This window comes from Suricata suricatta, chromosome 17 (genome assembly GCF_006229205.1).
Source record: "Suricata suricatta isolate VVHF042 chromosome 17, meerkat_22Aug2017_6uvM2_HiC, whole genome shotgun sequence".
Taxonomy (NCBI): Eukaryota; Metazoa; Chordata; class Mammalia; order Carnivora; family Herpestidae; genus Suricata; species Suricata suricatta.
In genome coordinates this window covers 15,996,697-16,021,101 of record NC_043716.1, presented here as the reverse complement: position 1 = coordinate 16,021,101, position 24,405 = coordinate 15,996,697, and the positions used below count along the sequence as shown (strand labels likewise).

At 38.7% G+C, this 24,405-nt stretch overlaps 1 protein-coding gene across 4 annotated transcripts in view; it reads right to left on the bottom strand.

Moving 5' to 3' along the window:
• SSH2 (slingshot protein phosphatase 2) overlaps positions 1-24,405 on the bottom strand; it is a 251,906-nt gene that overhangs the window by 35,121 nt on the left and 192,380 nt on the right. For 3 of the 4 annotated variants that reach the window (XM_029927240.1, XM_029927244.1, XM_029927243.1), the window contains 6 exons: positions 17,883-18,004; positions 12,857-12,925; positions 11,995-12,060; positions 7,809-8,003; positions 3,676-3,769; positions 3,191-3,319 (listed from right to left, as the gene is read on the bottom strand). In XM_029927240.1, coding sequence (XP_029783100.1) covers positions 3,191-3,319; positions 3,676-3,769; positions 7,809-8,003; positions 11,995-12,060; positions 12,857-12,925; positions 17,883-18,004 — 675 coding nt within the window. The remainder of the gene's footprint in view (positions 1-3,190; positions 3,320-3,675; positions 3,770-7,808; positions 8,004-11,994; positions 12,061-12,856; positions 12,926-17,882; positions 18,005-24,405) is intronic. The other variant, XM_029927242.1, reaches the window with a different exon arrangement.

The following is a 24,405-nucleotide window of genomic DNA, read 5'->3' as shown; positions in this document are numbered from 1 at the left end:
GGCTCAGGTCAGGATCCCAGGGTTTGTAAGTTAGAGTTCCACATCAGGTTCTCTGCTGTCAGCATAGAGCCTGCTTCTCATAGTCTGTCCCCTTCCCCTTCCTTCTCTGCCCCTCCCCTGCTCACATTCATTCTCTTTGTCTCCCAAATAAATTAATAAGCTTAAAAAACAGTTACAAGCTTCCAGTCGCAAATTACAGACATAAAAATGTACAGGATGGGGAATGCAGCCAGTGATATTGTAATAATGTTGTTTGGTAACTACAGTTATTGCGGGGAGCACTGAGTAATATATAAAGCTGTCGAATCAACAATGCTGTACACCTGAAACTAATATAACATTGTATGTTAATTAAATTACACTTCAATAAAAAATAAGTAGAAAGAAAGGAATGGACTTTGTGTAGCTCACTAAAAAAAATAGATTGTTTAAGCTTTGTATAAAGAAATGAACCATTTTTATAATAAGTAAAAAACCCAAGACAGAAGGATATGCCAATAATCATGAAATAACAGGATGAATACACTGGTACAAATACTGAAATGCATTTGTACTTGATTAGGGACTCTATAATCTGGGAAGAACTGTGAAGTTTTTTCTGCTAAGAATACTATTAAAATTTCTCTATTTGTCCTAAAATAAACCATTTGAGGAGGGAGTAAGGAGAAGGTAGATCTTGAGGAGGCAGCATCAGAGACACAGGGAAGTATACCTGTAGTTAAACAGGTTGAATAGTCAGGTGTTAATCGTATTTCTAAAAAAAAATTTTTTTTTAATTTATTTTTGAGAGACAGAAACAGCACAAGAAGGGGAGGGTCAAAGAGAGAGGGAGACACAGAATCTGAAACAGGCTCCAGGTTCTGAGCTCGTACCCACAAACTGTGAGATCATGAACTGAGCTGAAGCCTGATGCTTAACCAACTGAGCCACCAGGTGCCCCTGTTAAATGTATTTCATTTAATTTAATGAATTATCACTAAATCATCATCATGTCTACATCCTTTTTGGTATTAAAATATAAGCTAATGGAAAAGTGACTTCCAAGTTTATAGCTCTGGTCACTTTCTACCATGAGCCATTTTTAGCTACAGACACTTACCCTTCATAAAAATTAGTCATGTTACATAGACACAGTCGGGGCAGCGTCTATTTGAATGAGTGTGACTCATAAGTTTTCTATAGATAACACAAAAATCCTTTCCCATAATATAACAGCAAGGAATAGCTGAACCCTTGTGGAGGTACACACACAAGACAACGAAGCCAAGTGCTTTACAAATGGAAAGGTCAATGACAGCTTTGCAGTATGATCTGATCTACACTTAGACATGGCAACACACATTGGTCAAGTAAAAGTAATGGAAAAAAAATTCCTTTTCCAGCTCACAGCTTTTCATGAGTAATTCATAGCTATAACCACTATGAATGACTCTACAAACACATATAGAGTGTCAAAAAGTTAATTCAGGGCACAAGCCTTCAATGGCATAAAATCTGACTGCTTGATGATATAAACTCATGAATATTCAGGGTGAGATGATCCAATTTAGCCAGTTCCTGTGCATTTATTCCTCTTGTCTCCTGTTTCTCAGCTTCTAATCATTTCACAAATGCCCTCATGGAGAAAGGAAGTGAAATTCAAACCAATCAATTTGGTTCCTAGTTATTAGCATTTTTGTCAAAGTGTGTGGGAAGTGGAAACAAAACAAAGTTTTGACATTCCCCATTGATTTTAATGACCCTTTTTAACTTCATTCCCACTACCATGTACGGATGGAAACTAAAACTCTAGCATTTGGGAGGAAAACAGGTCTTAGGACTGTAGAAGGTTTCCCAATCCATCAGTCAGAAAGGTGTCCTTGGGCTAACTGCAGGTCACTGAATGTTCAGGAACAATGAAGAACAATTTTAAGTCATTGAAATGTTAGCAATCATTAAAGTTTTTGGGGAATTCAAATTGTGGCTAGAAGGTTCCAAATGTTTAAAAGTCCAATAGCATCTCAGTTATAAGTAGTTCCCACCTGCTCTGCTCAGATTTTTAAACCTAAGGCAAAGCTGGCAGATTTGAACAAGTGGTGACTTCAAAGGATCATTCTATTTGGATTTGTCGTATAAAACTATTATGGACTGTTCTGTTTTTCTGTTTGTTTTTGTTTTTTGAAAGAGACAGAGTGCACAAGTGGGTGAGGGGGCAGAGAGAGAGAGAGAGAGAGAAAAAGAATCTCAAGCAGGCTCTACACTGAGGCTCCATCTCATGACCCCGGGATCATGACTGGAGCCAAAATCAAGAGCTGGACACAACCAACTGAGGCACCCAGGCTCCCATTTTTGACTTTTGACTGTCATGAAGAACAGATGAAATAGATATTTAATAATCGATGGGGGGGAAAAGGGCCTGATTTGTAGCATTTGCCCATTTCCTTGGTGTAAATTTTCCTACTCCTTATTTTTCTTTTCTTTTTGTTTTTAACGTTTATTTTTGAGAGAAAGACAGAGTGTGAGTGGGAGACAGAGAAGACAAAGAACTGGAAGCAGGCTCCAGGCTCTGAGCACAAACCCTGATGAAGGTCTCGAACTCACGAGTGGTGAGATCATGATCTGAGCTGAAGTTGGATGCCCAATCAACACAGAGCCACCCACCCAGGTGCCCCTTCCACCTATCATTTAAAGATTTTATTTATTTATTTATTTTGCGCGAACATGAGAAAGAGAGAGAGAGAGAGAGAGAGAGGGAGGGAGGGAGGAAGGAAGCATGCACTTGAGCAGGGTAGGCACAGAGAGACAGAGAGAAAGAAAATTCCAGGCAGGCTCAGCACTATCAGTGCAGAGGTGATGCATGGCTCAATCTCACAACTGTGAGATTATGACCTGAACTGAGAAATCAAGACTTGGACGCTTAATCAACTGAACCCCCCAGGCCCCCCTTGAGCGGTCAATTTTAATCTACCAGCTTGAATGTCACTGAATGAGGAATTGGGAAGAGATGAGCTGAAGCACACTACTATGTAACATTTACACCATACAATAGGTATAAATAACCTAAGAGCACAGATAACAAACAATAAATGTAGTAAAAAACTAGGAAGTGATGAAATTTGAGTATTTATTACCTTTGTTTTTAAGTTACATTTTATTTAAATATAATATGAACTAGAGTCAGCACATAACTTAAAGTGACCCTGAGACTTACCAAGAATACGTGCTCAAATATCTGTGTAGGACTATCCATCTGACCAAGGATCACTATCATTTCATTATCTATAAATTCCTTGAACTCTCGCAAGTTGCACACCATTTGCATTTCCAACTCCGTTCGTATCTGAAACAAAGAGGACATATTTTACTAACCTCTGAAAAGTACCTCTGTACTTTCAATCACTCACTATTTCTTCTTTTAATTTTCTTTTTTTTCTTTTTGAGAGAGAAGCAGAGCCAGAGTGGGGGAGGGGCAGAGAGAGAAGGGGAGACAGTATCTCAAGCTGGCTCCAGGCTTTTAAACTTTCAGCACAAAGTCCCACGCGGAGCTTGAACCCACAAGCCATGAGATCATATCTTGAGCTGAAGTTGGACTTTTAACCAACTGAGCCACCTAGGCGTCCCAATCACTCTCTCTAACCCCAGACTTACAGTTATTCCTCTTCTAGCCTTGGAACAGGAGAACTCAAGGTTTCTTACCTCTTTGGATGTGATATTCTCCAAATCCTTCTGCATCATGATCTCCCTTAATTTGGTTTTAATTAATCTTTCTGTTCGCTCACGTTCAGTTGGTCTGAAAAGAGAGAAATGGTGATTTTTTTCTTAGGTAGGCCTTTGACTAGCTTAATGAATGTGCCATTTGATTACGTTTCCCAACTGGCAGACATTCCCTCTACTACCCTCAAAAATTTATATTCTGGAAGCATGGTAAAAAAAATGTAATTAAGAAAGGTTTCTTTGAACAAGGTATAGAATGCAAAGATGCAGAAGTTAGTACTTAGAGCAGCTGTACATGTAAAAGCCCTTAAATATATTCATGTACATCTATGAAGGAGTAAAGACAAATAGGCGATGCTGGGCATGCTACTTTAACACAGAACCACAGTCATACTTCTCCATCAAGTACCCGTGACTACCGCCTGCTGGGCTAGAATACCAAGCTGGGTGGAACAATGCTGTGACCCACTAGAGAACTGGGTCTTCTGTAGGTTAAAAGGCCACCTAATGTTGCCTTTCATTGCTTTCGTTCTAGAAGACTGGAAAGACAAAAGAATGATTTCTGCCTTCTTCAATGAGGCAAATTCTCTCCAAAATGGGTTTCTAAGAATTAACTACCCAGAGGACTTCCATCCAAAATGTGTTCCTTTTCATGAAGGTTCCTTATAACCTCTCTGTGACATTATTATCCCCATTTTACAGATAAAGGAAACAAACATAGCTGAAAGGTTAAATGACTGGCCACAGATCACATACCCCGGCAACAGAACCAGCACTCTCAGCCCAGCCTAACGCCCTACCTGCAGGATTATGTTGCTTCCCTTAATCTTCTGACTCTTAAAAATAAAATTACCTTTGGAACTTTAACAGGAAATTAAACTAGGAAGCTGACTTTCCAATTACTAGAAAGGCACTGGTTCACTGTAACTGGATGCTTCTCTCTAAAAGCATTATTTCATATTATGCACAATTTGAGTGAGACTGACAAAGAGCACTTTCTGTCTTACCCTTCCCTCTTACCTACTCAAGAAAGGTATCTGCTCTGCACCTCCTTATTTGGGCATGGAAACGGACTAAGCCTTCAGGCATCCTGTCTGCCTGTGCTGCCTACAGCCTTATCACTGGCTGCAAAAATAGCTTCAGTAATCTCCAAAGATGGATGCTCTGACCTTACAACCTTGGGGCTCCTGATCACTGGGCTTTTAGTTTCTCATGAACCCTACAGAATACAGACAATACTGGTGCCATTTCCCTACCCATCAAGGCATCCCTGTCTTGAGCAGGATTAAAATTCTTAGTCATGCTCCCTGCCATTTTTTCTAGACATAGCTAATGGGAGAAACTTACATATTTCAGCTTTCTATTAAAAAATATTGATAAAAACAAAATTTACCACTTATGTGCATGAGTTAAATTCCCTAATCTAGCAGCCTTTCTCCTAATCCTTCACAACACTTGAAGCAGAGTAGTTTGGGAATAGACACAGCTGGGTTTTAATTCCAGCCCTGCTACTTGCCAGCAGTACAACCTTGAACAAATTCCTTCCCTTCTCTCAGCAGGTTTCCTTTTCTATAAAGTCAGGACAATAATAATAATATCTGTCTCATAAGATTCTTAGGAGGATTAAATGAGGTACCATGTATGAAATGCCTGGCATGACATCTGATACACACTGGAGGTACTACACACGTATGTTCCCTTCTTCCCCTTTCTTGGATTTCAAAATATAAACTGTATTTGCAGTAGAGCACTTAAGTCCATTTTGGCACATATTCTCCCTGTATGCTCAGCATTGTTTTTTAGGCTTTTCTAGTCAATTTAGGGAGAAGGGAATGGCAAAAACATTACAACATAGACACAATTTCTTGCTCAATTTCACTAAAGAAAACTCTGGAAAATATATAAAAATGCAAAGAAAAATAAAAATCACTAAAAATCCCAACACCCAAGATTATCATCAATACTCTGATCTATATATAGCTTTCAGTCTCTTTCTGAGGCAGACAGACATATACAAGTAAATATATCTTAAAATTGGGGTTAATTTGTACATACTAAAAGCCAGCATTTAATGAGCCTCTACCAGGTGCCAGGGACTATACTTCACATTATTCTTTTTGCTTGGGGATATAGATGGATTATGGCCAATTTCCTTTCCTTTCTTTCTGCTGTAAAATCCAAATTTTCTCCAATAAATCATGAGAAATGAGAAGGGTTTTCTCTTTCACGTAAGTCTGCTTCAGAATATCCATTTTTGAGAGATGCCTGGGTGGCTCAGTTGGTTAAGTGTCCAACTTCAGCTCAGGTCATGATCTCATAATTTGTGGGTACAACTCCTGTGTTGGGCTCTGTGCTGACAGCTAGGATGGAACCTGCTTGGGATTCTGTCTCTGCCCCTCCCCTTGCCTCTCTCAAAATAAATAAACAAACTTAAAAAAACAATGTCCATTTTTGAGTCAGATGAGACATCCATTCCTTTGATACCCATCAACTAGCAATAAAGCATAAAATCAGTAACATTTTCCAAGATTTTGGAAGCCAGACTAATTCTTATTTTTTCAGTTACTGTGGGATCTTCAAAAAAGTAGGGCTAATGACAAAGAAGAGCCTAGTATTAATAACACCCATGCAAAAGAGCTTCCATTGTCTTGACTGTTTTGTTCACAGAATTCTTAGATATTTCACCTTTTCTAGTAAAAATAAGTTTGCATTATCTATATTAAGAACTTTCTTTTTTAAACTTTGTTCTTAAATGTATTTTTTAAATTTTTATTTATTTTTTTGAGAGAGAGAGACAGAGTGTGACTAGGGGAAGTGTAGAGAGAGAGAGACAGAGAATTGGAAGCAGGCTCCAGGCTCTGAGCTGTCAGCACAGAGCCCGATGTGGGGTTCGAACTCACGAACTGCAAGATCATGACCTGAGCCAGAGTTGGACGCTTAACCAACTGAACCACCCAGGTGCCCCTATATTAAGCATTTTCTTAAAAACAGAAGAATCCCCCCCTCCCTGGAAACAACCGTGATATAACTTTAGGAATCTGAAGGTGAAGGTCTCTATGGTCAGACAGTCAGTAGCTACTCTTCTTTTCCTAGCTGTAGAATAACTTGGAAGTGCAGAGATCAATTCAGAGCAAAATAAACACCTTTATTAATTTCCAAAATAGTCACATAAATTTCAACACACAGACTTAAAAAGGAAATAAACATCACCTCAACCTCAGGCCTTTATCCAACTCAACAGTACACCAGGGAGATTTAATAAAATCTTACTGACAAAGACCCAAAAAGGAAAAGGTGAGGATGATTCCAACACTTGAATTATAAATTATTTTTTGAAAAAAAATTATGTTTTGAAAAACGTGAACAGAAATCAGTTTAAAATTAGCATAACAACCCAGGCTGTCTTTTAAATTGACTGGAAACATCTTATTTTCTTAAGTATTAGAAATATCCCTTTAATCGCTTCTCGGCCTTTTGGCTAAGATCAAGTGTAGAAATATCCCTTTAAAACCTTCTCTATATGTCATTAATTTCCTTACCAAATGCTTCTTTCACAGATAATGCAAAGGCAGACTTCACCCTACCTCCCTTTATAAATTTTTATTTTATTCTTTTAAATTTTTATTTGAGAGAGAGAAAGAGAGCATGTGAGTGTGCACACATACATGGTAGTCAGAGGGGCAGAGGGAATGAGAGAGAATCTTAATTAGGCTCCACACTCAGTGCAGAACCTGGCATGGGGTTTGATCTCATGACCCAGAGATCATGACCTGGGCAGAAATCAAGAGTTGGATGCTCAAGTGACTAAGCCATCCAGGTGTCCCAGCCTAACTCCCTTTAAACTCAAATTTCAAATTAGTGGAATCTGAATGGGATTTTATGGTCTTGCAGTTCTTCACTACGGAGATTCCATTGTGCCTAGGAGTGAAACTCCTAAAGCCTTTGCAGACAGAAAGAACAGAGTTCTCTGTGTGGCAGATGTGTAGTATAGATAATGACTAGTATCACTTGTAAGATCAATTCACCAAGAGGAGAGATTAGGGAGGAACATGTTGCTTATGACTCTCTAGGACATAGTAGAGAAAAATTCTGTGATCCTGAGTGAACTGACTTACATGTCCGTGAAGAGAGCTGGAGAATCAGGCCGGTGGGACTGCACATCCTGCATAGCATTCCATTCATTGACTGAAGACTGATCTGAGTTGATATGGCTCTCGTAATAACTCACCCAGGTGAGAAACAGGCTGCCTGGATAGTAGTTATGCATTCTGGCCACTTCACAAGCCTTGTGTAAACTCTGTAATGCAGACCTGAAAGATACATTGGAAAATGAGCACTGTGGAACTGTGGGGATACCAAAAAGCCAATAATCCATGTATATCAAAAATTCTTTCAATTTTTAGATCTATAGAATTTTGCCTTTAGAGAATCTATTCCCTGTAATTTAAGATTCTGATTCTGGGGCGCCTGGGTGGCTCAGATGGTTAAGTGGCCAACTTCGGCTCAGGTCATGATCTTACGGTTTGTGGGTTCGAGCCCCACGTCAGGCTCTGTGTTGACTGTTTGCTCAGAGCCTGGAGCCTGCTTCTGGTTCTGTGTCTCCCTCTCTCTCTGACCGTCCCTCGCTCACACTCTGTGTCTCTCTCTCTCTCTCAAAAATAAATAAACGTTAAAAAAACTTGAAAAGATTCTCTGATTCTGATTAAACTATATTACCTATTCATAGCATTTGGCTAGATACTTCTTCCTGAAAGATACGATACATTATTAAGGCTGGGGTTAGAGATGGGGGCAGGAAAACTGACAACCCATCAGTGAAAAACAAGTACCTATGGCACTCATGACCCTGTAGTTGGAACATGCTGTGGGTGTGCTAGGTAACTACAGAACTAAAGATCTCAACCATTCACTATATTAACTATGTAAAGATTGGTTTCCCTTGGTGCAGAATCATCTTACAGCATACATTCCCTATGATTCTCAGAGGGTCCACAAAGATCATAGAGCTAGATGTCCCTAAGCCTTGAGGACATGTCCCTTCATGCCCAGGAAGGGCTAATCTAATGACATTTATCATTCTTGCTGCTTTAGTTTCCCAGTCTCTTTAAACCATTTATTCATATGCTTGGGCTACTTTCTAAGAATAGCTCTGGTTATACTAAGACTAATTAAATCTCTGACTCTGAACGCAGGAACCCAAGAGTAAACAAAACTGCAAAGTACCTTTTTGGTTATCTACTTGGGAAAAGCTAACGCTAGAAATGCTAGGAAGTTAGTTACATAAGAGCAGAGATCTTTCTACATTTTGTTTACTGATATATCTCAAGTGCCTAAAAGGATGTCTAGTTTATGGATGGGAGTATAGTTAGTATTTGCTAAATGAAATGTCTTATTAACTGTAAGCTAATGCCAGTCTCCTGTGGGAAGAGGACAGTGCGAGAGAATTCAATAGGCAATCCATTTACATCTTTCTTTTAAAAATGCTGTTTAATTTTTTTTGCCTCTTAACAAAAGTGATCCATGTTAACTTTAGAAAATTTAGGGACCTTAAGTAAAAGGCAGAAATATTCTATAATCTGACCACCTAGAAATAACCACTGTTAACATTTTAGTATAGGTCTTCTCAGTCTTTTTGTGTATGCATAGATCTGTGATAAAGATATGATCACATTCTATATACCTTTTAACTTGACTTTACTTTATACCTTCTAACCAATGTCCATGTCAATATTCTTCAACCAGATTTTTCTTTTATAAAAAAATTTTTCGGGCGCCTGGGTGGCTCAGTCGGTTAAGCATCTGGCTTTGGCTCACGTCATGATCTCACGGTTTGTGGGTTCGAGCCCCGTGTTAGGCTCTGTGCTGACAGCTAGCTCAGAGCCTGGAGCCTGTCTTCAGATTCTGTGACTCCCTCTCTCTGACCCTCCCCTGCTCGTGCTATCTCTGTCTCTCAAAAATAAATAAAAAACATTAAAAAAATTTAAAAAATTTTATGTTTATTTATTTTTGAGAGAGAGAGACAGAGATAGAGCATGAGCAGGGGAGGAGCAGAGAGAGCCTTGGAGACACAGAATCCAAAGCAGGCTACAGGCTCTGAGGTGTCAGCACAGAGCCCAACGCAGGGCTTGAACTCACAAACCGTGAGATCATGACCTGAGCCGAAATTGGAGACACAACTGACTGAGCCACCCAGGCGTCCCATCAACCAGATTATTCTTAATGGTTGCATTATATTTAGTAACATGGAGGCACCATAATTTAATTCCTATTTTTCAGACATTTAAATTGTTTTCCATTTTTTGCTATTATTATAACACTGACAAACATTCTTATAGTTAAAATTTTTGTACACACCCATGATTGTTACCTTAGGATAAATTTTTAGAAGCCTGAAATACTTGGTTAAAAGGGCATGCAAAATGATAAGGCATATTGGCAAATCATCCTTAAGAAAGGCTGTTTCAGTTTTTTTCTCCCCCAATAGTAAATGACAATGTCTGCTTTGAGTCCTTGTTAACCTCATATAATGTAAATTTAAAAATAAAAGTTACCAATTTAATAAAGGAAAAACATGTCAGTCCATTTTCATCAAGGAAACAAATATTTACCTAAAAACAAAGTTGCAGAATCTTTTAAAATTCTATTACTCAAAGTAAGCCAAATTCTCAAGAGAAGTTTGCCAAGTTCTGTGAATTCTCAGTGAATTTCAGTGTCATTACATAGATTGGAAGGTAAGGGCCAGCTGAGTGCAACGTACAGGATATACAACACATGTTTTCTTCATCCAGGAAACGTGCTTCAAAAGCATGTGCCACAAGTGTCTGGGGCAAGTGTCCTAAAACACACTCAAGGCTTAACCACCTCAGATACTTCAGCTGCATACAGGAGTGGGGGGCTGCAGTAACCACCTTCCTGTGAAGGAAACACCTAGTCTAAATGCTGCTCTGATCCATATATCATTTTTTTCCCCCTGTAACTTTCAGTTCATTACTCCCCATGTGGTATATCAAAAAGTTTATTCTGCAATGATCTATTAGAAGTAAGAATTGTAAGTTTGCTTGAGAACATCAAAGACTGAACTAGGTTATTACTTGAATCTTCACTGTCTTAAGAATTAAGGCTGCTTTGTACTCCTTCTCAAAATATAACTAAAGACACCGTCATTTATGGAACTTATGCTGTTTGGGACCTAGGCAGAGATATAGGTCAATTGTCGTTAAGGGAGCCTTAGTCAAAGAAGATAAGTTTTCCATGAGAAATTTATCTGTGAAATGTGCCCTAAATCTAAAAATCCGGCTTAAACACATAACTCTGTTCTACATCAATTATTACATGACTTTTAAGCTCATTTGACTCTTTTATCCACCTCAAGCCTATCAATCTTGTTAGTCAGGGGCAAATGAGCTCCCTGGAATCTTTTCAGACTCCTTTATTCCCTTTTTGGCTTTCGTTCTGTCCATTCTGTTCCTCAGGGGGACTTCTACTACAGAACAGGTGGCTGAATGAGAAGCTAAAATTCAAATCCCTGATTCAGGGATACAGTATGAATCTTAGAGTCACATCATTCTCTGGTTATATGAGATCATTTTTCTATATAATCTAGAACAAGACAGTAAGAGATTATTCTGTCTCAATAGAAGAGATACTTTCAGGCCAGTTATGTAACCTTTCAAAAATTTCAGTTTTTTCATCCATAATAAGGAGCTACTAATATTATTTTGGGGAGTTGGTGTGGTGACTAGCTATAATCCACATAAAGCACACTGTCTGACACATAGTTAAATAGTCCCCAAAGCATCAATACAATGGCTGTTTAGGCTTTATTTGTATTATGCAGTCTTGCAAACAGTCACCAGAGATTTAAATGGAAACTTACCTACCTATAACTCCATCAATAATATCCCTTATTACCTTAAGAAATTAAACACTAATGCATTATAGTACTGTGATGTTCTAGATTTGGCTCTAGACTGCTACTACCTTAGTCAACATATCCCTATAAAACTCTGTTCAAACTGGCAATCTGGTCCATTAAGTGTCTTCCAGAGTCTAAGAACATCTCTGAAATTTCACTTGTTTAACAATGCTTAAGGCCTTCTTCCATTATAATAATTTGAAAACTGAACTGTCAGGTCATCTTTAACTAGGAAGACCACACAAACAGATCACACAAATTCTTAAACACACGATCATACAGCATTTTCATAGAGAACTGTACCATTCAAAACACTACTACTCACAAAATACTGCCCCCAATAATACATTTAAAAACTTTCGTAGAGACATTAAAAGTCCTCTTACCACATTGCCTGTACAGATACAGGTTTGAATATGTGCACTCTGTTATCCGTTGACACACTGAACCCACTAAGGAAAAAAATGAGACAAAAATCCACAAGTGAGACTAGCTTACTTCAATTGTGAGTGTTCAAGGCCATTTCCCAGGCTTGCAACTGCTGGCTCAGTAGAAGAAATCACCAGGCCACTTCATGTAGAAGTTAACTAGAGTGTAGTTAACCTAACTGGAGAAGCTTGACTGAACAGCTTCAACAAAATGTCTGATTTTAACTACCAAGCAAAATGAATGGACTCCCACACTGGAGTTACGAAATTACATATAGTTCCCCAGCTGTAGCTACAGACAAACTGTTCTGCTGTATATTTCTATTTGGAAGTCTTGTGGGTTCGTAGCAAACCTGACCTGGGTTTTATAAACTGGAGCAAACATCTTGATCTCTTGGGGACACATTCTAAAAACACCAGGAGGGGGGGTGGAGGGTCACTGAAAGGAACTGGCAAAGGAAAGGGGTTATACTGTAGGCTGACAGCTGGCAGAGGCAGCAAGAGGTTATTTGAAACAGAACGTATCATCCTCTGGGAGAGCGCTGCAACAGTCCCACATGCTCAGATGAAAGACTGAGCCAACAAACGAGTTTTTCTTTGTTTGGATTCTTACCGTAGCCAGAGAACAGAAGTGAGAGGCCCTGGCAAGTTGTATTTTTACTCCACTTTACAAAACAGGAGTTTAAAAAGACTCACTGAGTTGCTGACATGACAGTTCGCTTGAGCGCAGTGGGCCTCCCATTCAGCTTCATGAATGGGCACTAAGATGGAACCCCACCCCTTGGCTTTCTGCAGGAGAATAACAAGGGAAAACTCTTACCCATCACCATCCAAATGGATTAGGGTGTCGCTCCAGAGGGGCAGGACTAAGCCCATGGTACAAGTGCTGCTGCAAGACAATAAACAGTCCACGGGTTAATTCCTGTTATTCTAGGAAGCAGCTGTTTAGTAACTCTTTCAACACAAAGGATAAAGTCCCTAAGCTCTAAATTCTAGCATGTTAGAGTGGAGGAATTTCTATCATATTATTATCAACCTAATGCATGTGCTCTGGAGCTGTATCAAACAGGTGGTTAGTCAGGTTCTTACATATTTAACAAAGAAAACTTATTGACCAACCAAGCTGTATTGCTATCTCAAAAGTGGCCACTGTCTAAAATCCAGGTGCTGCTGACTTGTGATTGGCAGGTTTCACTCCAAAGCCTCAGCACCTAACATAACTCCAAAAATTTTTTTAGTATTTATTTTGGAGAGAGACCGACAGACAGACAGACAGACACGGATGGGCAGAATGAGAGAGAGACAGAATCTGAAGCAGGCTCCAGGCTGTCAGTATAGAGATGAAAAGGGGCTCGAACCCACAAACTGTGAGATCATGACCTGAGCTGAAGTTGGACGCTTAACTGACTGAACCACCCAGGTACCCTCTGAAATTTTTTTCTAGTGTCAAGAATTACTGCTGGTTGCTGAAGACCTCTGAATACATAATTTGCTCAAATTTAATTCTGAGATTTATGTAGATTTACTGAACATCAGAACACATTCAATAGTCTAAAAGGGAAAGGGAATTAAAGTATGTAAAACAGTAATTGTTAACAGTTTATGATCAAGTTAGAGAGACAAAACAGACAAAATACAACTTAAATAAATAAAACAGAACTTGGTGACAATGCACTGAACTAACCTAGCGCTGCTGAAATGCAGACCGAGTAGGAATGTTAACAAATTAACAAAAGGGCAGTCCCAGTACATTAAAATCCTACTTAAGTGCGACATTAGCTCAGGGAGGAAACTAGCTTTAAGTTAATGGAACAGGTTGGGATAGAGAGCCATGGGTTCTCAATCGTGTCTCTATCACACCACTTCTCTGCACAACTGTAGTCTACCCCAGACCTCTGCCACCTTCTCTCCTTTTAAACTCTTTTTTTTTAAACTTTTAAAAAATGTTTTACTTATTTTTGATACAGAGAGAGACAGACCATGAGAGGGGGAGGGTCAGAGAGAAGGAGACACAGAACTGGAAGCAGGCTCTAGGCTCTGAGCTTGCTGTCAGCACAGAGCCTGATGCGGGGCTTGAACCCACGAACGTGAGGTCTGACCTGAGCCAAGTTGGAGGCTTAACCGACTGAGCCACCCAGGCGCCCCAGCCACCTTCTCTCCTTAAGGCTGCCATAAACCATCTTCCCCTTCCCAGCGTCTCCGAAAGGCTTTGATGCCCTCTCCCTGCCAATGTATGTAGACGAGGAGCATGGTACAGTAGAAAAAACTGTAGACATGGGAGGCAGAATGGCAAAGTCTGGTTGAGAGCATGGGCTCTGAAGTCAGATGGGCTCCGGAACCTAGGTTCTGGCACTAACTGTATCATTTTAGGCAAATTATTTGCTTTGTGCTCCAGTTTTCTCATCTTTAAAACCAAATAAAAATACCTTCTTTATTGGGCTCTTTTGAAGATTAGCTAACACACTAAAAATGTATATCACAATGCCAAAACATAACAATAACCACCACTTATTGGGCAGTTATACTTTGTCAAAATATCTGGATTTGATCTCTTTTGGTATTTCAATTCCTTTTGACAAGTTATTTACCCCCTCTCAGCCTTAATTTCTTCATCTTAAAATGTAGGTAACAAAACCTTCCTTTCATAGAGTTATCATAAATATTTCAAATATTTAAAGTGAAACCACACATATGAATTGTCACATAAAACCAATGTCGAGTATGAATTTTTAGTGAGTGTTCTGATACAACAGAAAGCGATGGGAGTAAGGGGAGAAGCAGGGAACATCATAAAGATGGACTGAAAACAACATGAGGAATACCAGGCTTTGACTGCTGGAGTCAGTGCCGGGCTAACCAAAACCATTCCCTAGGTGGGCTGTGTCTTAATGCTTTGCACTGTGCTTGCTGGTGTGTTACTCAATGCTCCCTCCACTAATGATTCCAGAGTTCAGGAGAGTCAAATCAGATTGCAACAGCTTATCCACATTGGAAGGCTGGGCCTGAACTCCAGACACACAACTACCGTGCTAGAGTCTGGGGGAGGGTGGGTGTGTGTGGGTGTGTGTGTGTGCGCGCGCGCGTGCGCGCACGCACGGGGGGGGGGGGCAACTCTGCCACCATTTTCATTGAGAAGATGAGGTAAGCACAAGTAAAACTTGTTTTGAAAATGGCATCCCAAGATGGAGTGGGGTTATTTTCAGAGTAGTTCTTTTTTCCTTCTTTTATTTTTCTTTTTTAAGTGAGTGCTTAGCTAGATTCCTAGCAACAAGTATAGTTTGGGTATAAATACAAAAGGTTTATAGCCTAGTGACAAATCTTGACACTAAGTAACTACAGAGGAAGATGCAAAGGTCTAAAAGAGTATGATCTATGAGCTTGTGATCAAACACCAGTTAAACTTTGGACAAGTGACAGTGATATGTAGGAATCAAACATCACATTTTTAGCTTATATTCAGGTCAGTCTGCTTCTTTCTATTAAGAAATAGCTTTTCCACATGATAGAAGAGAGGGGCCTGAGTTAGGCACACCTAGTTTACCTTGAGTTTCATGAGATTTTTCTCCTTTAAAGTATAGGTACTTATTTTAGTAGATATTCATCCCATTTAACAAATATTTATTGAATGCCTATATGTATCAGACATTTCAAGATATTGGGGGTACAAAGAAAAATTATAAAATGACACCAAAAACTATATTATTTTAAAATTTGAAATATATTCAATGCAATTTGGAAACCAAGGTTATACTGTATATTAAAAATATGTTCCTTAAAATAGAAGAGAATACTCAAAGAACTTGTAAACAGGCTAAATGCACTGGCAGATCATATCTTGAGAACTATTTGGGAAGATATGTCTGTCATAAACAGTCTGGGTCTACTTTGATTTAGCACTGTTTTGAAACATTAACTTTTTATATAAAATGGTACAAATTCCCTCAACAGCAGCTGAGCTAGAAATGACACTAGGTGACCTGAGTGCCAGTATTCTGAAGTGGGCAGCACTGTTCTTACTATCCAAGGAGCTTATTCAAACAGAAGGTAGATGGGAATTCATAAAACCGAGGTTACCAAACAGAATGAAAACTAGTTTCTAGAGCTTTTCACATCACATTCTGTCTCCCATAAAATAAAATTTTCTTTTGTTAGTCAGATATGATTCAGGCAGGACCATTATTGAAGATATATGCAATTCACGGAGGATAAATTATTGGGTACCCATGTTAACAAGCATTCTTTATGATTTCTGGGAACGTTTGAAACAAAGTAAAAGAGATAAGATTACACAGCTGATTTCTCACACTTGGGGTCAGGAGACTCAGAAGTTGTTGCCTTGTATCTTCAGGGGAAGACTCAAGTGTAAGTTTCCATGCAATCCCAGCTCCTGTTTTATGAGGTTTCCAAGGGAAGAATCAGGAAGAATCAAAGGAAATAAGATATAGAGTAGCACTGCCCAACTGAACATTCTGCAACAATGGAAATGTTTTATACATGTACTGTCCATTATGGAGCCATTAGCCACATATAGCCAGAGTACTGAAATGTGCTAATTTTGACTGAGGGGCTGAAATTTAAATTTTGTTTAATTTTAACTTATTTAAATGGTCACAATGTGGTTAGTGGTTACTGTATGGGATAACACATATCTATAGAGATAAAAATCCAAATCAGAGGTCTTAAAATACTAATGATGTAGGCAAGGCAGATACTTAAAGGATGAATGCTTACTTTCTGAAAGGTCTGTTGCTTAGCTAACACCAGAGGTTAAATCCACGCAGGAGAAAACCTAAATGTGGTTTATAAGCCTGTGTAATTTCAGAGCATACAATTAAAGGCTGTAAGAGTTATACAAGGTAACAACTCTGGCCTCCTGAAACCACAAATAATTTTCAGGTTGACTGTAGAGGTGGAAGTAAACACTTGTTTGGGAAACATAATGACACTGTGATTTCTTTTCTTCCCAACATCAGGACAGTTAGAATCACTCCCTGTCTCCTCTTTGTGGCTAAATTCTTCCAGGCCTGGGTGACACCACTAGCTACTCCACAGTTCCATTCTAGTCCCGAACCAGGAAGTCAATGCTTTGAGACATCTGGCAGGATTTCCTGAGGCTTATTATCTAGAGTGCAAAGATTTGCTTAGCCACATTCCACAGTCTTCCCAAGGTTTCTCCAGAAGAAGTGGGAAAATAAAAAAGAAAAGCAAGAAACTTTATGGACACAAAATAGCCAGGTTCTGAGTAATGTATGGTATCTCTAAATATGGGATGCAAAGTACTGTTAAAGCCAAAGGTACAAGATTATAAAAGGTTCTGTTTTGAGTTTAAAGAATCAATTCCCCCCAACCCTGCCCCTTTACCTCAGAAAAAGGAAAAAGGAAGCAAAACATTTGGTAAAAGCAAGGTGTAAGGCCATGAATACATAGAAGAGATTACAGTTAAAGTGGGCTTTCTTTGACCCTAAGACCCACTGGTGCACTATATTAAAGTGTACATGCCCTAAACTCAGCAATGTGAATCATTACTGCTTAAAATAAAATTAACTACAAAAGCCAGCCTTTTATTCCTGGAGATTGAAGTTTAAATTATTTGCTTTATATTCATTACCACCTAAGGGTAGAGGAAGGTGAAGAATAGTGATAAATTAGGAACACAATCAAAGACATACACGAATCATTTTCATCCCTCAAGATTGTATGGCTAAGAGACTTTTGTGTTCCCTAGTTTTAGGCACTGACCTTTACGAGTAGAATTAGCATAAAATGTTTTTGTAATAACTCAAAAGGCAACTGGAATAAGTTATTTAAAAAGGAGTCTTCTCATCCTCCCTTTTGTGGTACCATACCTGTCATTAGAAGAGAAATCCATTCCTAGGACGATGCTTTCTTCAGTGTCTTGTCTACCATTAGTTGAAACCACTACCATATAGCGTGTTCTATTCTGGTAAGTACTTTCTAGTCTTACAGCCTGGAAGATAACAGACAACAGATATATTAGGAAATTTAGAAGGTCAGTTTTAGATCATTCAACCTATTTTTACATCAGCATCTTACAGCATGCTCAGGAAGACTTAAATTCACATTCCAGCTCATGTATTAACTATGAAACTTTCAGTAAGTTACTAAATTAATTGGAGGGAGATATAAAAAATAATACCTACCCCAGTGGATCATAAGAATCATATGAAATAATGCATGTAAAGCACAGTGCTTGGCATATAGTAAAAGCTCAATAAATATTTGCTACTAGCATTTATAATAATAACAACTACCAGGGCATGTTCTAAAGATTGAAGAGAGAAATGTAATATAAATGTGAGCACTGGACTCAGATCAAGTTGCAGAAATAATTTCAATACAAAGCAAGCTCCTAATATATAAGAGGAGTATACTCAGTTGAAAGATGCTACACTATGAGATTTCCTTCTTTAGTTTTAGTGATAAAGAAATTGCTTTTGGGGCACCTGGGTGGCTCAGTCGGTTGAGCATCCGGCTTTGGCTCAGGTCATGATCTCACAGTTTGTGGGTTTGAGCCCCGCGTTGGGCTCTGTGATGACAGCTAGCTAAGAGCCTGGAGACTGTTTAGGATTCTGTGCGTCCCTCTCTCTCTGACCCTCCCCTGATTACACTGTCTCTCTCTGTCTCTCAAAAATAAATAAATGTTAAAAAAAGTTAAAAAAAAAAAAAAAGAAATTGCTTTTTCAGAGGCTTATTATTGTCAAAAACTATTTATTGCTTCTTTATAGTATTTTAAAAGGGCCTTCCAAAAATTTAAATATGGGCAGGATATTAAATGATATTAAGGATTTATTGTTAGTGATAATGGCACTGTGGTTATGCTTTTTTAAGTATCTAGAGTAAAATGACATGGTGTTCAAGTTTTACCTTAAAATGTTCCAACAATGGGAAGCAACTCAAATGTCCTTCAGTAGGTAAACAAAAAACTACATACATGCAGACAATGGAATATTATTCAGCACTTAAAAGAAATGAGCTATAAAGTCATGAAAAGACATGGAGGAATCTTAAATGCATATTACTTTGTGAGAGAAGCCAATCTAAAGAGGCTATTCCAACTATATGACATTCTGTAAGGGCAAAACTACTGAGTCAGTAAAAAGATCAGTATTTGCCAGGGTATAGGGGAGTACAGAAGTTTCTGGAGCCATGAAACTACTCTGTAGCATACCAAAGTGATAGATACATGTCATTATACATTTGTCAAAACCCACAGAATGTAGAACACCAAAACTGAACCCTAAGGTAAACTTTGACTTTGAGTAATAATGATGTGTCAATGCAGGTCCATCAATTGTAACAAATGGGGTAGGCTATGCAAGAATGGGAAATCTCTGTACCTTGAGTTCAATTTTCCTAAAACTGCTAAAAAAAAATTAGGCCATTAAAATTTTTGTTAAGAGGGTATATCTTATAATAATAATTATTAATAAAGAAGGTTGGGGGAAACTTTGGGAAATGATGGAGATGTTTATGGCATAGATTGTGGTGATGGTTTCACGGATGTATACTTATCTACAAACTCACCCAGTTGTACATATTGAATATGCACAACTTTCTGAAGATCATTTATACCTCAATAAAGCAATTTAACAAAATTTTCCAGTGAAGAGGGGTGCTAGCTGGTTTAGTCAGTAGAGCAGACCTCAGGGTCATGAGTTCAAGCCCCCATGCTGGGCAAAGAGCCTCAGCTTAAAAAAAAAATTCCAATAAAATAAGAAAAAAACATGGTGGGAGGAAGTACAGATGAAAAAAAATGGCTCCCAGTTAATATCCATTCAAATATTACTGTACACTTACTGCATATATAAATCAAGCCAAGTCCTGAAGAGTCAACGGTAGAAGACAGGTATGTCCCTTGCCCTCCCAGAGGCTACAATCTAGTCTGCTCTCCTTTTTTATCGGTTTTAATAAAAAGCCAGGAAACTGCACTGGACGCAATTTACTCTGTATAAACTATCCACCATTCCTTATCTTTCCTTATCTCAGAAGAGACACAGAGCTCCAATCCCATCAACTACTTTAAGACATCTGTCGGAAATTTCTATTTGGGATTCTTTCAGTGCTTCTCTTCTTGGGAGTCTCCTTTACCTCAATTCTGTCACTAACCCAAAAGTAACCATGCAGAGAGAAAAAGAGGCTTTTTCTTAAATGGCTTAAGGTGAGCCATCTAGTAAGGCAGAGGTGAGACTCACTCCCATGGCTATCTTTTTGTCTCAAATCCGATACTTCAGGAAAAGCTAGGGAAGCACAAACAGCAGATGTGGCCATATTAAAGCTTGTTTCTAATAAGAGCTGATATAACAAGAATGTAATGTCCACCATTCTAATCCCAAGTACACAAGGTAGCTGTACTGCTAACTTTATGTTCCATAAAGTAACATTTCAAACCAAATCGACTTGTGAGAAGCTAAGAAGAACCACCACGGCACTGGACGAAGGTCTAACACGAGTGGGCTGGACCAAAGGAACATTATACACCTATAGTTATGGATAAGGGCAAACACACATGAGGAGACTGAAAGCAGCACCAAACACTCTGACTCCAGGAACACACCACAGAATATTAAACTAATCAGAAACCAGGTGCTAAGATAAACTAGAATTTTTTTTATAAACAAGATCTCACATATTATTACATATCTAGCTTGGGCTTGCCTCTGCAAGTTCTGGGCTAACTGTTTAGTTTCCTGAATATGTTAGAGGCTCTTTTATCCTTTGTCAAGACTCAAATACAAACAGAATGGGAACAACTGAACTGTGCTCCTGATAATTTATCCACAGCTTCAACACCAACCAGTGGCAACTGACTGGTTAAGCTGAAACAAATAAAAGGAAAAAAGAAATAACCTCCACAAACATTACCTATCATACAAGTTATAGAGACTAAGTTAGCAGATGGGCAACTAGAGTTTCTTTGGGATATTCAGGGCAAACATTAGTTGTCTTAAAATTTTTTTCTTCTAATGTTTAATTTTTGAGAGAAAGAGAGAGAGAGAGATAGAGCAAGAGCGCACATGCACAAACGGGGGGGGGGGGGCAAGGGGGTAGCATAGAGAGAGAGAGAGGGAGGGACAGAGAGGGAGACACAGAATCTGAAGCAGGCTCTGGGCTGTCAACACAGAGCCAAACATGGGGCTCGAACCCATGAGCCATAAGATCATGACCTGAGCTGAAGTCAGATACCTAACTGAGCCATGGATGTACCCTTTTAGTTGTCTTTTTTTTTTTTTAAACTGAGGTGTTTATTTACTCATAATATAAAGAGCATTTCAAACATTTGGCCTTCCCTTGCTTATTAATATAATCATAATATCAGCCCTCAAACTAACAGGAAAGGCTCCAGTCCTTTTACACTGATTTAGGACTAATAGGTACATCTCAGATTTCAATTCTAGGGTTTTTAGATGGCAGAAAGGTACCCAGAGGCATTAGGATTTGATCTCTGACCTCTAGAGAATTACTTATATAATTGCTCTTTTTTCTTTTCTTCCTTCCTTCAAGATTTACTTTTAAGCAATCTCTACAGCCAATGTGGGGCTCGAACTTACAACTCTGAGACCAAGATCTGATGCTCTACTGACTGATCCAGCCAGGAGCCTCAACTAATTCTTACTAAAAGGAAGTTGCAGGGGCGCCTGGGTGGCTCAGCTGATTAAGCAGCCAACTTAAGCTCAGGTCATGATCTTGTAGTTCATGAGTTTGAGCTCCAAGTTGGGCTCTGTGCTGACAGCTCAGAGCCTGGAGCCTCCTTCAGATTTGGTGTTTTCATCTCTCTGCCACTCACCTGCTCACGCTGTGTCTGACTCTCTCTCTCTCTCTCTCTCTCTCTCTCTCTCTCAAAAATAAATTTAAAAACATTATAAAAAAAAGGAAGCAGCACTTTAATCATGAGGTCAGAAGCCATTAATTTAATACTTATATCCTCAAGAAGGTTGAGATGAAATATTTTATAGAAAAAAACTGCAATGCTGAGGATGGACTCAAGGTTTTAAATTTCCTTTCAAAGTTCAAGATTCTAGGTTAAGGAATTAAAATTTTAAGAGCAATAGCATAAAGAAAAACCCAATACCACCTGGGTTTAAAGTTTATTTCATACTCTTCTGTTGGGAAGATTGACAAAATCTAATAATCTAATTTAACCCATCAAGTTAATCAGAGAAATGTAATTTAAAATGGCAGCTTTTTATATAATTCTCTAATATTAGAATTGGCAGCAATTCCCCTATTTCCTCAGCTTCCAACATTTACATGGAATAGATCACTGGAATAAGACAACAATTCAGGTGCATTTGATTATAACTAAAGTTTTTGCTGAAAGGAATACCACTGAAGTTTATTCTAATTGTCCAGCCCAAACAATATTTTAAATTTCAAAACTTGGCAATAATATTAACTGAGAAAATTATTCCAAGAAAGTCTATTTATTGCCTAAATTTGGAATCCCATTATCAGTTTCAGGTGAACTGGATTCAGCAATCTGAGGACTGGGGCCGGAGTGAGAGGTCCCCTGCCTCTGATTCATTTCTGAGAGATAAGAATCCAACCTGTTTGCAAAAGCTCATCATCAAAGAATGATGTTAAAATTTCTCAGTAACTGATTTAAATGTTCAATCTGATTACAAGCAGTTTGCAACCACCACCTGATAAAATAACTTCTGTCCTCAGCATCCTCCAACATCAAGAAATATTATTCCTTAAGCTTGTACTGCACCTTTGCCTTTAATTTCTTTTCACCAAGAGTCTTACATCATGCTGCTGCATGCAATGTTTATCCTCAAGGAAGCCACATTATAAAGTCCCAATGTCTAGACAGGCAGCTCACCAAATCCAGAGAGAAAGATTTCAGAAGTATGTAAATATTAAATTCTAGCCAAAAGAACAAAGCAAAGTCAATATATAAAATTAAAATAGACTTCAGATGTGATAGTAATAAACTAAAAAACATTGTTTTCAAAAGAAATATAGCTTGAGGGAGTCTCAGGATTTTTTTTTTTTAACGTTTTATTTATTTTTGAGAGTGAGAGAGACAGCGTGAACAGGGGAGGGTCAGAGAGAGACGGAGTCACAGGATCTGAAGACAGGCTCCAGGCTCTGAGCTAGCGGTCAGCACAGAGCCCGACGCGGGGCTCGAACCCACGAACCGTGAGATCATGACCTGAGCCAAAGCCCGATGCTTAACTGACTGAGCCACCCAGGTGCCCCTTTATTCTTTTAATCTGTGAAATTCTTCAATTAAAAAAAAATCTATGTTTTATATTCTTTGTAGCCATTAAAGACAGATTTATTTGCTGACATGGAAAAATATCCACAAAAGTGTGAAGACGGCATTTATACTTTTCCTATTTCATTTTTCAAAATGTATATTTATTGATTTTGAGAGAGAGAAAGTAAGCAGAGAAGGAGCAGTGAAAGAGAATCCCAAGCAGGCTCAGCACTGTTAGCACAGAGCCCATTGCAGGGCTCAATCTCACAAACTGATGAGACCATGATCTGAGCTGAAATCAAGAGTCAGATGCTTCACCAACTTAGCCACCAAGGAGCCCATTATCTCATTTCTGTTTAAAAAATTTAAAAAAGGTGCTCTGACATTTACTCTTTTCCCTTATTATTATTTTTTAATGTTTATTTATTTTTGAGAGATTGGGAGAGACAGTGTGAACAGGGGAAGGACAGAGAAAGAGACACACACACACACACACACACACAGAATCCAAAGCAGGCTCCAGGTTCCAAGATGTCAGTATGGAGCCCAAAGCAGGGCTCAAACTTGCAAACCATGAGATCATGACCTGAGCTGAAGTCAGATGCTTAACCAACTGAGCCATCCAGGCACCCCTCTCTTTTTCTTATTTCTGAGCTCAGATCAAGTGTAAAAAACCTTCATAATTTGTTTTTTTTTTTTAAGTTTTCTTTTATTTTTTTCATTTTGATAGAGAGAGAGAATGCAAGGGAGGGGCAGAGAGAGAGGGAGAAAGAGAGAATCCCAAGCAGCCTCTGCTATCATCATGGAGCCTGATGCGGGGCTTGAACTCATGAACTGTGAGATCATTACCTAAGCTGAGATCAAGAGTCAGATCCCTAGATGACTGAGCCACCCAAGCACCCAGAAACGTTCATAGTTATAAAGATCAGTGGTAAAACCTTTTCATCATTTCTCAAAACTGATTAGCCTTTCATATACACACATTTCCCCTAATCTCATTCATACATGAGCAAGTTGTCAGTTATCTATCCACTGTCACTTAAAAAAAAATTTTTTTTTTACTGTCTTTATTTATTTTCGAGAGAGACAGAGAGAGAGACAGAGAGAGAGAGAGAGAGAGAGAGAGAGAGAGAGAGAGAGAGAGA